This window comes from Aquila chrysaetos, chromosome 20 (genome assembly GCF_900496995.4).
Source record: "Aquila chrysaetos chrysaetos chromosome 20, bAquChr1.4, whole genome shotgun sequence".
Classification (NCBI taxonomy): Eukaryota; Metazoa; Chordata; class Aves; order Accipitriformes; family Accipitridae; genus Aquila; species Aquila chrysaetos.
In genome coordinates this window covers 25125584-25139452 of record NC_044023.1, presented here as the reverse complement: position 1 = coordinate 25139452, position 13869 = coordinate 25125584, and the positions used below count along the sequence as shown (strand labels likewise).

Sequence of the window (13869 nt, the reverse complement as noted above, 5' to 3'; positions counted from 1 at the left end):
TTTAGTTCCTGCTGTCCACATCTGTGTAAATTACCTGATAACTGTGTGCATTGCCTCGGTATAGTCCCTCTGAAGACACGCTTCCAGCTTCCTGTTGACTAGAGCAACAGTCTTCAATGATGGTTTGCAAAATTCTTCTAAGACAGTTAAGAAAAATGAATCTTTCATCACTTGGCTGCAATACCCTTCACAAGGGTCCACAACCCTACTGCAAAAATTGCAAGTATTTGCAAATCAAAACAGATGAAAAACCACTGTTTTGGAGATACGCTATTAAGACTTATGCTTTCTGTTTTGCATTACACACTACATTGAGCAATTAGAGAGTATCTGAGACTCCAGGCTCCTGAGCGCTGTTCTCAACTTTTCAGATAGCTTATTGTGTAACCGTGGGCATTTTTATGCATTTATCAGTATGAAGGGGAAAATAATACTTGCCTGTGTCTTAGGAGTTTGTTACTTGCTTACCTGTTAATGTCTGAAAAATTCTTTAGAGACCCTTCCCAGAAAAGAGCCATAAAGAACTGAGCATTACTGCTGCTATTAACGTTAAAGTACTGTTTGCAGAATTTATTTTACAATAAATGGCTTATATGCCTGGAATACATACTTGCTGTGGCCTCTATAAGTACTGACAGCTTTTCACCGTGGGACCATTGTGAGGAGGAGAGATGGCTTATTACAGAAGTCACACATTTTGCCATTAATGCTTCTTATTTCTCCCTCTTATTAATATTTCCTATTTGTGCATGAGTGGATGCACAAGCTTCTTTGCCTCCTCGATCATGTATTGCAGTCATAATCAAAGATCAGATGGGATGGGACACAGTGCTGGCACTGCACTTTTCTGATGGCTTCATTGGTTTCTGTAAAAATTCAGACTTTCATGTACTGAAACTGACGGATTTCACCCAAATCTTCAAATATGAGATTGCTGCAGTGCTGTTTTACTGAGTCGGCATCAATGGACTGTAACAGCAGCAATAAATGTCAAAATCGTGACTTTGCTGCAGCCAAGGGAAAATGGCCATGCCAGAATCTCCAGGAGCTGGTTTTAAGAAACAGTGTTCTCAGCAGTAGTAACTCTGAAGCCTACTGATGACCACTTCATAACAGATGATACTTGCTTCCTCACTGATCTCTCTTCTGAAACTCTCACCTTTGCTAGTATTACAAAAACATTTTGGAGTTGTGGCTAAAGCTGGGACCAAATTCCAAGAAGTTGTTACCATTTTGTCTTCCAGTGCATTTGTAACTGCTATCATAATCCCCTGCTATGGCAAATACTGAAGCGTCACAAACTTAGGTATTATAACTGATATAAAGAATTTAGAAGGAAGATCAGAAATCAGGTTGGTAATAAACATTAAAAAGAAAATAATTTAAACTTGGGATAAACTGAGATAAATTTCAAGTAGTCCAAAATGGTTGTATCAGCTTGAAAGTCACAAGAGGCTGAAAGTATTACTGGAACAAAGAAAGCACAGAAATGAGTTTCTGGCACTTTCTAGTTTAGGAACTATTTTTGATTCCTGGGGAGAGTTCAGCTGCTTAAACCCGGATGTTAACTGCAAAGAGAGAAGCGTCTCTTGGCAGCTGGAGATGTTACAGTAGCCAATGTCCTGTTGTTATTAGATGCTCTCAGTATTCAGAAACAGCGTTTTTTTCTTCCTTTCAGTCAGAAAGGCAAACTGTGACCAAATGTGCTCTCATGCAAAGTATGTGATGGAGTTAGACTAAAGCATAGTGGTCACTTTTAAGCACCAAGAGACACATAAAACTGGCTTCTTTCCTGCTCTAACACACTGAAGTTGCACCCATTTCAGGCTTCCTGTATTATGTCTTCTGTTGGGGTGGGGCGGGGGTGATTGGATCTTGGAAACAGTTTGAAACTTATTGGCAAATGCCTGCCTTTGGGTTCAGTGATTTTTTTTTACTCCATCTCCTCCACCCCGAAAGCTCCTCAGGTTTGCAGAGCAACGGCATGTATAGCGAAAATGCAGGAAAGCAAGTCACTGTGGAATATGGTAATTCCTGCATTAACACCTGAATGGTTTTGCATTATCTGCTTGTCAGTGCTAATGCTGTGGATTCTCTGTTGTGCCACCACCACTCATGCCACCACCACTCATGAATTGCTTAATGGACTGTTTAGCCTGTGGATACATTGAGACAACTACTGCATAGCTATGGCAACATATTTTCATCTTGGCATATAGCATCTTTACTGCATCAGTCTTAAGGCCCTACCAACCATCATGGCCAACACCTTTTTCTAACAGCCAAGGCCTGTATGAACATATCTTTCCCTCTGCCAGTGTATCTAGCCCAACCCATGTGCCGTCTTGATTCTGATGCCTGGGGACACTGTGTGGGAAAAAACCAACAACCGAAAACCACAAAACCCCAAGACTAGAATAAACTCCTAAACACTGTTTCTTAAAACCCACATTTATTTAAAGCCCTTATCTTCTAAGGACCAGATCATAATCCTTAGAAGCCACTGGCAAAACACAGGTGGGACAAGAATTTGTCCTAATGTATTAATAAAAAACAAAATGTTTAGAACTGGCTGCTTTTTTTGATGCTTCACACGTCAGCTGCAACTCAAAAAGATCACCAGAAGCTAACATGTATAAGTGTAGTTTGGTTTACCTTTGGATGAAATAAGTGTATTTACCTTAGCTACCCAAAACAGATTTTTACATGAACAGCATTTTCTGAAGTTCTTAGTAGTGAACTTACTCTGACTGAAGCTAAGCTAAATCAAGCCCAGGACCTGGAGACAATTTCTCCAGGAGTATACACTGAAGGATAAACCTGAGAATTTAACCCCTACACATCCCAGGAGATGAGCCCACCAAACTAAAATTGTAGTTAGAAAGTGCTCTAAAAATTGGGTATGTGCCAGACTCCTACTTGGCCTGTGCATTCAGGGTGTGCTTCGGTCATGTGCGTGCTTGTGCTCTGAATATATGCCCACAAGGAGCATGGTACATGCACAGCCCATATAGGCATGAGTGTGTAGGACACACAGTTAGGGGCTTTTGAAGTGCATATGTTTCTGTGGGTGTATGTTGTGTGTATCACAAGGTTACTTGGGCTGGCTGTTTTGTGCAGGCTTATGGTATTGTTGAATTTGGTGTTTCCTGGCAGGATGTTTGGTGAGTTTTGCTGTGCGCCTGTTTCCTGAGTCCGGTCTCTGTTTACAAGGATGTTGGGGCCTCTTTGTAGCACAGTATGGGCTGCTGACGCTGGCAGGCCCCCTAATTGCCCCCCAGCCACAGGACTTTGCATCTCAGACACTGTCTCTTATCTCACCCTTCCAAGAATTTCTCTACAAAGGCTGCTTGTGTTGCAAGTGGGGTGCAGGAAGCTGCTATCAAATGGGAGACTGTTTAATGCTCTAGCTGGCAGGGCTGGACTACAGGAGGTTTTGGAGTCAGAGCTTGGAAAATGCAGCCCCAGCACACATTCAGGCTGCTCCACTGACACTCAGGGGATGTTTAACGCAGACTTGAATAGAACAACACAGGGTCCATAATGAACTACCCTTTAAAACATTCAGAAAAACCTAACACATGGTAGGAGCTTTTAGACAGAGAGTGCATTACGTATGGATGCCAGCAGTTCAGCAGGGCATAGATAAACTTGTTTGGATCAAAAAATTCGGACACTGTAGGTTAGAAAACTTGCACTGACCTCTAATGTTACTGAGTTCCCTTCACAACAGAGAAGACTATAAAAAGAAGCGGGGGGAAAGAGTAGTAACAGAAAAAAAAAGAAAATTAAAGAGCAGATGTATCCTTCTTTCTCTGGGTTATCAACTGTTGTTTTGGGGACTGTGTGCATGCATAGAGCAGTGCAGAATAGGAATATTTGCTCCTATATCAATATCTGAGCAGTTTGGGGATCCCACTTATTCAAAAGTTTTCTGGCAAACAGGAAGTGGGTCTGAAGCCCAAGGACTTCTGGGAACTCCCCTGGGGGTTATGGCAGTCTATCTCTTCTACCACAGATTCCCGAGGGGCTGCAAGATCAACTTTTATCATGGCCCAGTCCTCACTGCTTCAGGGAACAGTATGCACTGTAAAGCAGAACAATGCATGAAACCACTGGTACTGATGCTAGTTCTGTCCATACCATTGATATAGCTACCACTCTGGTCTCCAGTGTAGATGTGGCAAAGGAGACAGCAGTGAGTACAAACCCTTTCTTTCTTCGTGAATATGTGTGCCTTGCTTAGCAAGCTTTGAAATATTTGTCATAATTTCCCTGTTTCAAGCTGTGGCTGATGGGACCTCAGAGTCACAGCCCACTGCTATATAATATGTGGGAGAGAAAAACAGGAGGAAAAAAAAACTCCAATGAGCAATTGTAAAGCAAAGTCATCATTAATGTTTAATAAAATCTTGGTATATTAACCAGAGCTGTCATGACAACAGTATGCACCAGGGTGTCATCCTTAATCAACAGTAATAAAAGAATGAGCTGCTTTTTAAAGAAATATATAACTTTTAAAATAAATAAAATAAATGGAGTTTGCTATTCAAGAAACTCAGTAGCACATTATGCCAGAATCCTGAAAATCTCTCTTAGGAGTTCACTTCCCTGGGCTTAGTACCCACAACTAGTTATCTTTTCTTGTGGTTTGAAACAAGCCTTAAGTACTGGCACTGACGAGTGGCAGAGGAAGTCCTGTTTTCTCATATAATCCTTTGAACATTCAGGAGATAGCAGAATCACCAGGCAAATATGAGATTTCACTAGTATTCTCTTATTTCACAGAGTATTCTCTTGATGTTAGCAATAAAGTCTGCCTGTCTTTTTACCTTTTTCCCACCTGGCTGCTGGAGTCCTAGTTGCTACTAGTAATATCAAGTGAAAATAGCTTTCATCTGCTTTTCACTGAAAGGTTTACATTTGCTCATTTTTTTCTACCTTACTCTCCTAGATACTCAGTGTGCAGTAGGTTGTGATGAATTTTCTGGTTATGCATAGCCCTGGTTAAACTGGGAATGATCATGTGGTCAGTACACTGCAGGTGTCACTGCTGACTGGATTAATGTTAGCACAGAGGGTAATTTATGGAGCAATAAGTAAATCACAGAAAAACTCTGTGACAAGCCATTTGTCACCTTGTTCTAAGGAAATTCTATTGTGTTATTGCAAAAGAGTAAATACTCCACTTTAGACTACAGAGAACATAAGACTCCTATTCTAACTTGATAGTATGCTTTTATATCCTCAGTTGAGAAGTGTTATATTAAAAGAGCTTTAAACTGCATGAGTTAAGACTTACTAGAAGGACACAGAGAAATACACAGTAGAGTGGCCAATGCAGGAGAGCATGGGAGTCTTTTTGTTAAATTGTCAGAATTAAATGTTTCAGCATTTTCTACAAAAATATTGGCTGATCCTACTCAGTAAACTCAATTAAATTTTTAAAAGTAGTAAAATTTGAAGTAAAAGTTTTGGGGAAAGTAACTCTTCAGTATATTTTGCCTCATGTTAATGGGAATCCGCATTTTAAATATGGGCAGCTAATGCACATAAGCCTGATTTGCTGTGAATCAGACAGCTACTTAATGAAGTGGTGTCCACAAGTGAACTCATGACCCTAATAAAGGCAACAACAGTTTTGCTGTTAAGACCAAGGTGATAAGGATTTAATCCCATGAGTATTAATTCCATGTCATTTTTCTTTAACCATTGTTCCTGCTCTGTAAGAAAGCTAAATTATGACCTTTTAAGAAAACATCCATAAGGCTCCACTTTCTGTTTATTTTTCAGGCAAGCAAATTAGTGAAAATTTTACACCAGCACTTTTAGGTGGTCAGGTAGTACTATCAAAACCCCAAAAATTCCAGTCATACAGGATACATTATTTTATTGCCAAATCATTCTTTAGTTTCCCCCCTTCTTCTCTGTGTCTCTCTTTATCACAGTTTTCCTTCCAAAATATAATATTACCATCCAATTGGCTATATTTGAATGCCTTTGTCACAGAGGAATCCAAGTGAAGCTGGTTTCTGTCTGCTTTTTGATTTCTTGAGAATTTCTGCATTTAAGATGCCTCATGTCTGACATCACACAGTATTACCTATGCCTTGGTTTTACATTGCCTTTGCACATCTTTGTTCATAGTACCCCAGTACAGTAATTGACAGGCTGACTGAGTTTATGCATATTGGTACTGATGTGAGAAGCCTGGGAAAGACAACAAGAGAACATGACCTGCTCATTCAAGTAAAGGAAAGAATGCATACACACAAGCGTTACTTTGGCAATGTTAAGGCCCACCGATACTGTTATTCCTTCTAGTAGTAAGGGGAGGCAAGCAAAGACCTACAAGGTCCAGTTCTGCTGTTTCATTTATTTGTTTGTTGGCACAAAGATAAAAGGCTGCAATAATGTCTATGATTAAGTTAGGTAAACAGCAGAGATCTGATCCCATTTAGTATGAAGCTGTTTGAAATGCATGCACTCTGCAAGGAGCTGTGAGAACTATGGAAATATTTGGGATGTTAAGGTACAGGGTTTTTTTCTTCATAAAATGAAAAAAAGTTTCTCATTTTTGCCCTTCCATGGTCTCTGCTGCAGCCCACAGACTCAGCAAAGCTGTCAGATGTCTAGGCGAGTTTTGCTAGCAGTGAAGTACAGTTACTGCTCTCAAATATCCAAACCATTCCTCCCTGAATCATTCCTCCAGACCGTGGCACCTCTCCTCACCTCCACTTCTTTTGTGCCCAGAAAATGGAAGTCTGAGAAGCCCAGCCCTACCCGTGGCCTCACTGCAGCTCCACTGTTAGGGGGACCCTGAGAGAATCAGAGCTGCAGCATCCTGGGCAGTTAGTTGGTGTTGACAGGTAGTAAATGCAGAGCCTGCCTTCCCAACTTGAACGTGGCAGCTGTTTCACCCAAGCTGAATAAACAAGAGCTGATTATCTACTTGCTTAGCCATTAGCAACAGCCAAAAATGGGAAGAAATCAAAGTCCTGGATGCAGACTCCCCAGAGCTTTGTGGAAATGCAGGTCTTGATCTAAGCTGTGTGGCTTGGGCCTGTCTTTAGTAACAGTCCTAGCAGTTCATCAAGTTACTGCTTGTTCTGGGTATCCCCCCCAGGAGTAATGGGAAGGCCTGCAAGCCATATTGCAGATTATTGATTTTGTCTTTCTCTTCATATAGATGAATGATGTTCTGCTGTACACATATCCCCAGAAGGATGGCAAATACCGACTGAAAAACACCTTGGCTGTGTCAGGCATGAAGGTAATGCCTCATCTGTATTACAGTCTGGAATTAAAGTTGTATAGTGGGCTGTTAGTGCTTTGCTGGTTTATGTCTCATATCCAGCAAGGGAAAAGAGGGGATCACCTGTTATCAGGGGATTCCCTTGTCTCTTAGAGGAGACAGAAGGAAAAATAATATAAAGCAAACATATAAAAGATTATCTATAAGGCTGTGCCTTAGTATGACAGCCTTATGCAGGCTGCATAAATAATACAAACCAAAATCAGATTTACCATCTGATAATGAAACTGGAGACAGAAAAGAGTTATTATCCCATTTTGTCCATTCCTCTCTTCATGTCTCCAGCCAATGTATGGTTGTTCCCTACAACATATTCACTAGGGCTTAGTCTGCCTGGTTTTAAACTCCTGCCACTCAAAATTTACATAAGCTTTCATTTGCCTGGTTTTCATGTGCCCTTTAACTGTTTTCATCAAAAGAATTAATGGGTTCAAAAAGCCATTAGCCAGCTTTATGGGGAAAAGGTGTATTGGGAGCTACTACGTGCACATAAACACAGTCTCTTCTTCAGGAAATTTCTAAATTGCAGATTACAGAAACTGGACACAATTGTCCTGTTCTTACACTCTTTCCCTAAGCATCCATTGGCACCAGTACCTACCTGTGCAATAGGAGATATTGGGCTGGATGGGTCTTTGTTTTTTACCTAGCCATCCATTACATACCTCCCACAAAGAACCTTCATAACTGTTCTATAGTTAATATGCCAAGTTGTATTTATGTGAAAGAGGACTTGAAGTGGCAAGTCAGGAGTCTGGGGATCTAGGAAACATGCAAGATGAGAATTACTAATCATTAATTCCAGCAGAATGACACGGATGGGTTGAGGTGTTATGAAAAGGTAGGAGGCTGAACACTCTAGAGACCTGATAGTCTAAAACCACCTATGAGTTCCCAGCTGGGGTAGGAATTGCCAAAACACTCTACCATTAAGTGAAAAGAAGTTGCAGAGCAGGTATGTGTTGGGGTACATTTGAAACACTGAGTCACTGGCATAATAGATACTCGTTAATAACAACGTATCAGTACCATGAAGCTATATTTCTCCTAAGTGGATGTTGCTATTGGTAGACAGCTAATACACTACATGACAGAGAAAAGGTTTTAGCTGAGCTGTAGCTTTTAAGTATTTTTTTAGCTCTTAAAGAGCCTTGCTGCAGACAGGCATTCATTGAACTGAAGTGCTTCACTGTATGTCTGCATGTCAGGAAGAAAGTTATTTCCATTTGTTCCAAGAATAGCCAAAACTTTTGCCCCAAATGCTCTGACACTTGTCAGACTAAACATTCCTAAGCTTGCCATATTAAAACTGAACACTGATTGATACTTTATCCTTACCTTTATAGTTGGATTAAATTATTTTTTTTTCCTTTAGCACCACCACCATATTGAAATAGAGAGCATTCCTCATTACACCAGCAACAAAAAAGACAGAAAACCCTACCTGCCCATCTCTTTGCATTGAAATATGAAACAGATGGCTGAGACATCATACATCCATACCCATTGAGACTTGTATGGTGTACTGGTTATAGACGGTTTAACTCATGTCCACATTCATGTTCATGGCATTTGTTTCTAGGTCAGCCGCCCAGTGACAGAAAAAGCCCAAAACGTCCTGAAGATTGAATATGATGAATATTGCCTGACCCTATCAGCAAGGTACTGTCCCCAAACAGCCATGGCAGAGGGTGTTACATTCTAGTCCTTATCTCTAGATTAGTCTAACCAATACCCAAGACTTAACTGGTGTATCGTTCTTTTTTAACTCAATTTCAGCCTGTGCTATTGTGACAGACAATGGCTGAGTGCTTGACTATACAATGAAGATATTAATTATAAATGTAAAGCTCATAAACTGTAATTAATTCAACTCATATACTGAGTAAAGATTAGAAGTCAGCTTTTGGTAACATCATAAAGAGAAAGGAAAGAGAATAAAGTCCATTACTAAGAAGCCTGAGTCGTTTCCATTATCTTTCACACTTTTTCTCTGTGACACTAAGAGTATGTTATATCTCCCTTTTATAAGTTCACTTGTTACCTCATACAACTAGGGTTGCAAAACTGCTGGACAAAATAGCAATTAGGTAATATCATGCAATAGATATAAAAGCATTTAATAGTGCTTAAATGACAAAGCCAAAATTAAACCTTACTGGCAACCTCATGGGTCTTTCTACTAAAAGGAATTTCACTAATGAGTTTGTGTAGTGCTAGTACTGATTGCCAACTGGGATTCAGTATCTCTGTCCTGGGATCACAAGCTAATGCCAGAAAGAGATTGTAGCTCAGTTTCTGATCAGAAGATAGCAATAGAAAGACAAGGAGGGCACTTTCTTATTCAAAATCAGAATTTGGAGCTCTCATCCTTCCCAGAGCACTTGCCATCTGTGGGCAGTGCTCAGATACCTGTCAAAGCCTTTTTGTCTACTTCCTTTTATAACCAGCAAATGAGAAAATATCTGAGATTTTCTTAGAGCTGGATACTCATCACAACCGTCAAAATATACACACGGTACTTCTGAATTACCTGCTGCCAGTTAAAAAAGCAGGATGCGTACAGTACTTCTGTATCATAGAGGGGAAATAACTGCTGCACGTCCCCTTTATTCGGGGCAACTCAAGTTGGCATCTTTAGTGAGAAGCCTGGGATGTTCTGCTTGCATTGTTAGCTTGTTTCTTTGCCTTTTGTACCCATATCAAGTCTGTGCTTAGTTAGCCTAAACAAAGCATGTGAGGCCACTGCGAGCTGTGTTTCTTTGGTAGTAGATAGAACCAGGACCTGAGACTAAAAGGTTGCCCTTCTGATAACAGCCAGATGGAGACTGACCCCTATCATAGTGCTGGAATAGAGCCCCTTTCCCTTCTTGTGCTGCTCATTCTGGGACTGATCTGCCATAAGTCACCCAAGAACATTTTTTCCTCTCCTTTTCTGTACTGGCTGGCAGAGCTGATGAGACACCGGTGGGACAGCATGCTCTCCTAATCCCACTGCACAACATCCTTGGCCTGCTACACTTACCAAAAGGAGCACCAAAGACAGAAAAGTACCAGAAGGCTTCAAGTATCCCTAAAGACTGTATCTTTTACTGCTCATACCAAGGTGTTGCAAGTCTGCACTGGAGTACAGTTGTTAACAAACACAACCCAAACCTCAATGCCTTTACACTTGTATGAGCAAGGTGAATGCACTGAGGAAATGTGGAATGAGTGGCAGGGACTAAAGGCAGTAGAATGAGGATCACCAAAGCTCAGAAGTCAGTGTGGCTATATGAACAGATGGCACTGTAAAGTCTTTACATCCTGCTGAAAATGGCTCGCTCACCCAAAGAGCTGTGTTACTGGCTTGCAGCGAGCTGGTAACAGATCTGAGCACACAGCATTTATGGAGAAGGCTCATACTGCTCTTATACCTTTATCTGCATTTCAGAAACGTTCTTCTTGGACATGGGTAATCATGTGGTACCCATATAAAATACCAGAGCACTGGGAGAACGCGGTCAGTGTTACCTCCATAAAAGGCTAATTCAGAGTGACAGTGATAGCACTGTGACAAAATCTCATCTCATCCCAGTCCAGTTTCTGTGTTCTATGGATGTCTCCTGCTGTCCAGGAGACTGCAGTGACAATTTGACCCTCTGTATTTGCTTAAGGAAGAATATATGAGCCAACACAGATAACTGATAGCTCAGCACAAAGGGCGCAGCCCAAAAATCAAACAAGGACCAAATGTGGCAATGGTGAGTCAAGGTCTGAGCTTCTCTGATCTTCATGCAACCCATGAAATAGCTAATTAAGAATAAGCCAGTGCCAATTGACATAATTTATCTTACTTATCAGCAGACAGGTGTTACTCCCACATTTAGACACTAATAACCTGTGATTACTGCCTAGAGATGTTTAATGGAGTAGAGAAGATGTTAAAAGGGCCAGTGAGGTATCAGGCTTTTAATAAAATATTGTCCCTCTTATGTCTTTCCCAAAGTGGCTTTAATTTACCTCACTCTATGGGCCATGATTTCCTTTGGTTTTTTAAATCATATCTTAATTCTCAAGCGAAGAGAATTTCCAAGAAAGAATTAGCAAGAGAAGGGTTGAAGACAGGACTTCTTTTAGTGTTTTACAGGCTGTGATTTGCCTGGAAGATACAGACATCTTCAGATTTCTTAGAAAGTGTAATTTGATGGGACTTTTGGTAGTAATAAGGAGTGATTAGTAGTGTGACTCTTGCCAGAGATAATCTCATGTAAGCCCTTTGGCTTGCAGAGGTTAGCCTATATGCAGTAGATACACTGGCTCAGTTTCTGCTCCAATTTCTGCTCCAGGCTTGTTGAATTTTACAGAGGCTGGTGTTTTTCAGACAAGGGCTTATGCTCACGGTGCAGAGGAATGCTAAGTCAGAGATCACTGATAAAATCTGGCATTTACTCTCTTTTTGTGCTTTTTTTTTTTAAAGACCACAAAAGACGTTGTTCTCAGATGTCTTGTTTGGTGGCCTTCGTGAGGACAGTGTGAGGAAATCACAGCTGAACAGCAGCTGGCAATGATGCCACTGCTAATTTTTACAACAAAGTCTAGTGGGTAGCTTTAATGTGAGTGGCTGGTATGACTCAGGGAGGGGAGACCACACTGAGTTGCATTCCCTCCTGTGACTGATGCTGGGAACGGCTAGAGCTGTGCAATTTCAGATGGACAGGAAGCACACAGTTTGAAGTCACAGCAGGAAAACCAGCTAACAGGCAGGACAGCTTATGGCTGTAACACAGCGAATGCATCTGGGAAGCAACAGGCACTAAGAGCCCTGCTGCTTTTCTGGGATATCTGGACTGGCAAAGAAGCACAAAGTGCTCACTATTTTGCGTTGTGCAAAGGGGGCATCTAGGGGCCAGTCTAGAGAACTACTGGCCTCCATGCATAACTGCAACTAGAGGGAATGCAGAACTTCCTTCCCAAATTGCTGTCCTGGCCTCTTGCCAGGAGACTGGAGATTGTGTGTGATGGAGCTAGAGGAAAATGAAGCATTCACATCTCTACTGTGGGTGACAGACTTCTGCATTTTCCAACATGCAAATCATCTAAGCATCCCACTGTAGAGATGAGCATAAACACGCTTATTTTGAGCAACCTATGCCCACACTACACGTGCTAGAGTGCCTCTCTCTAGGCAGCTAGGGCAGACATGACAAAAAAGACATTTCATATTGTCCTATGTGATCTAGGATTGAGCAGCTTATAGCAAAGTCAGAAACTACTTTGAAAAATTTTCTGGCCACTTAGCTCCTTCTCAGTCACAGTCCTATCCATGGATCTACACTAATCATCCCACTGAATATGTCCCAACAGTCAATTTTGTTCCTGGTCAGAAAATTACCAGTTCAAAGCAGTAGTGGGGAAAAGCAAACATTCATGAAGTGAAGCTTTTCTCCTCTGATCCAGAAACAGCTTGTTTCACTCCCTGCTGTGCATGGCATTGACTGCTCTGCTGTATTTCATTCCACAGCTCTTGCTCGGAAAGGGATGACTGGTACAGCTGCATCAGCAGACACATCCCAGATGACTGCAAAGCTCACAACACTTCCACTTTCCACAGCAGCGTGGAGGTAAAGGGCAGCCAAGTCTTTTAATGCTTGAAAGGGGAAGGGGGAAGGGAGAGAAAGAGAGAGAGGAAAGGAGGAGGGTTATAAAATGCAGAGTTCCTAGTGGCAAGAGTTCTTACTATTTTCATTTAAACCAGTATGCCAAGCTTAAACAATGAAGCTCATTACAGCTCATAGGCTACCTCTGAAATGTTAATCACACTCTGTGGTCTTTGCTTAAATAGGAGTTCTTCTGGAAGAAGACTGTTTTGTCCTAAAGGGTAACTATGTTGGATGAACTAAAAATAGCTACAAATGTCGTAGATTTTAAGAAAACAAAACTACCCATTAGTTATACTAATATCATAACCATAATAAAGTCACTGCCAGTACAAACCCCACCAGCAACATTCAAATTGTACCAGCACAATTGACGTATACTATTGTTATCTCATTAATTTCAGTTGTATTGCTCCCAGTTAAGAAGGCAAAGAATGCATCTGACAAAAAGTAAAAATGCTATTTTAGGTTATGTAGAACCCCAGTTTTACTAAATAAGACTAATTAGGGAAAAAAAGAGGGCTGGTGAGGCCACACCTGGAGTGCTGTGTCCAGTGCTGGGCTCCTCAGTAACTTTCAAGGCCAGGTTGGATGGGGCTCTGAGCAACCTGATATAGTTGAAGATGTCCCTGCTTATTGCAGGGGGGGTCAGACTAGATGACCTTTAAAGGTCGCTTCCAACCTAAACTATTCTATGATTCTATGATTTCCATTCTTGGTTCATGAGATCATTGCACCCATGACTTCACTTTTCTTTCCTAGCCTGTATCATCTTACAATTTCACAGAGCCTTTCATTCAAGAGCATGTTAGAAACTCACAGGCAAAGATCACACAGTTCCTGAAATGGAGCTGCTTCTCAAATACAACAGTTGTTATTTTAATTCAGTGTTTCTGTATCCTCTTACAGAAAGTA

The 13869-nt window shown here is 41.1% G+C and overlaps 1 protein-coding gene across 3 annotated transcripts in view; it reads left to right on the top strand.

Annotated features, from left to right (window-relative positions):
- Positions 1-13869, top strand: part of FGD5 (FYVE, RhoGEF and PH domain containing 5) — a 119748-nt gene that overhangs the window by 94071 nt on the left and 11808 nt on the right. For all 3 annotated transcript variants that reach the window (XM_030043953.2, XM_030043952.1, XM_030043951.1), the window contains exons 13-15: positions 7190-7273; positions 8898-8977; positions 12819-12918. In XM_030043953.2, coding sequence (XP_029899813.1) covers positions 7190-7273; positions 8898-8977; positions 12819-12918 — 264 coding nt within the window. The remainder of the gene's footprint in view (positions 1-7189; positions 7274-8897; positions 8978-12818; positions 12919-13869) is intronic.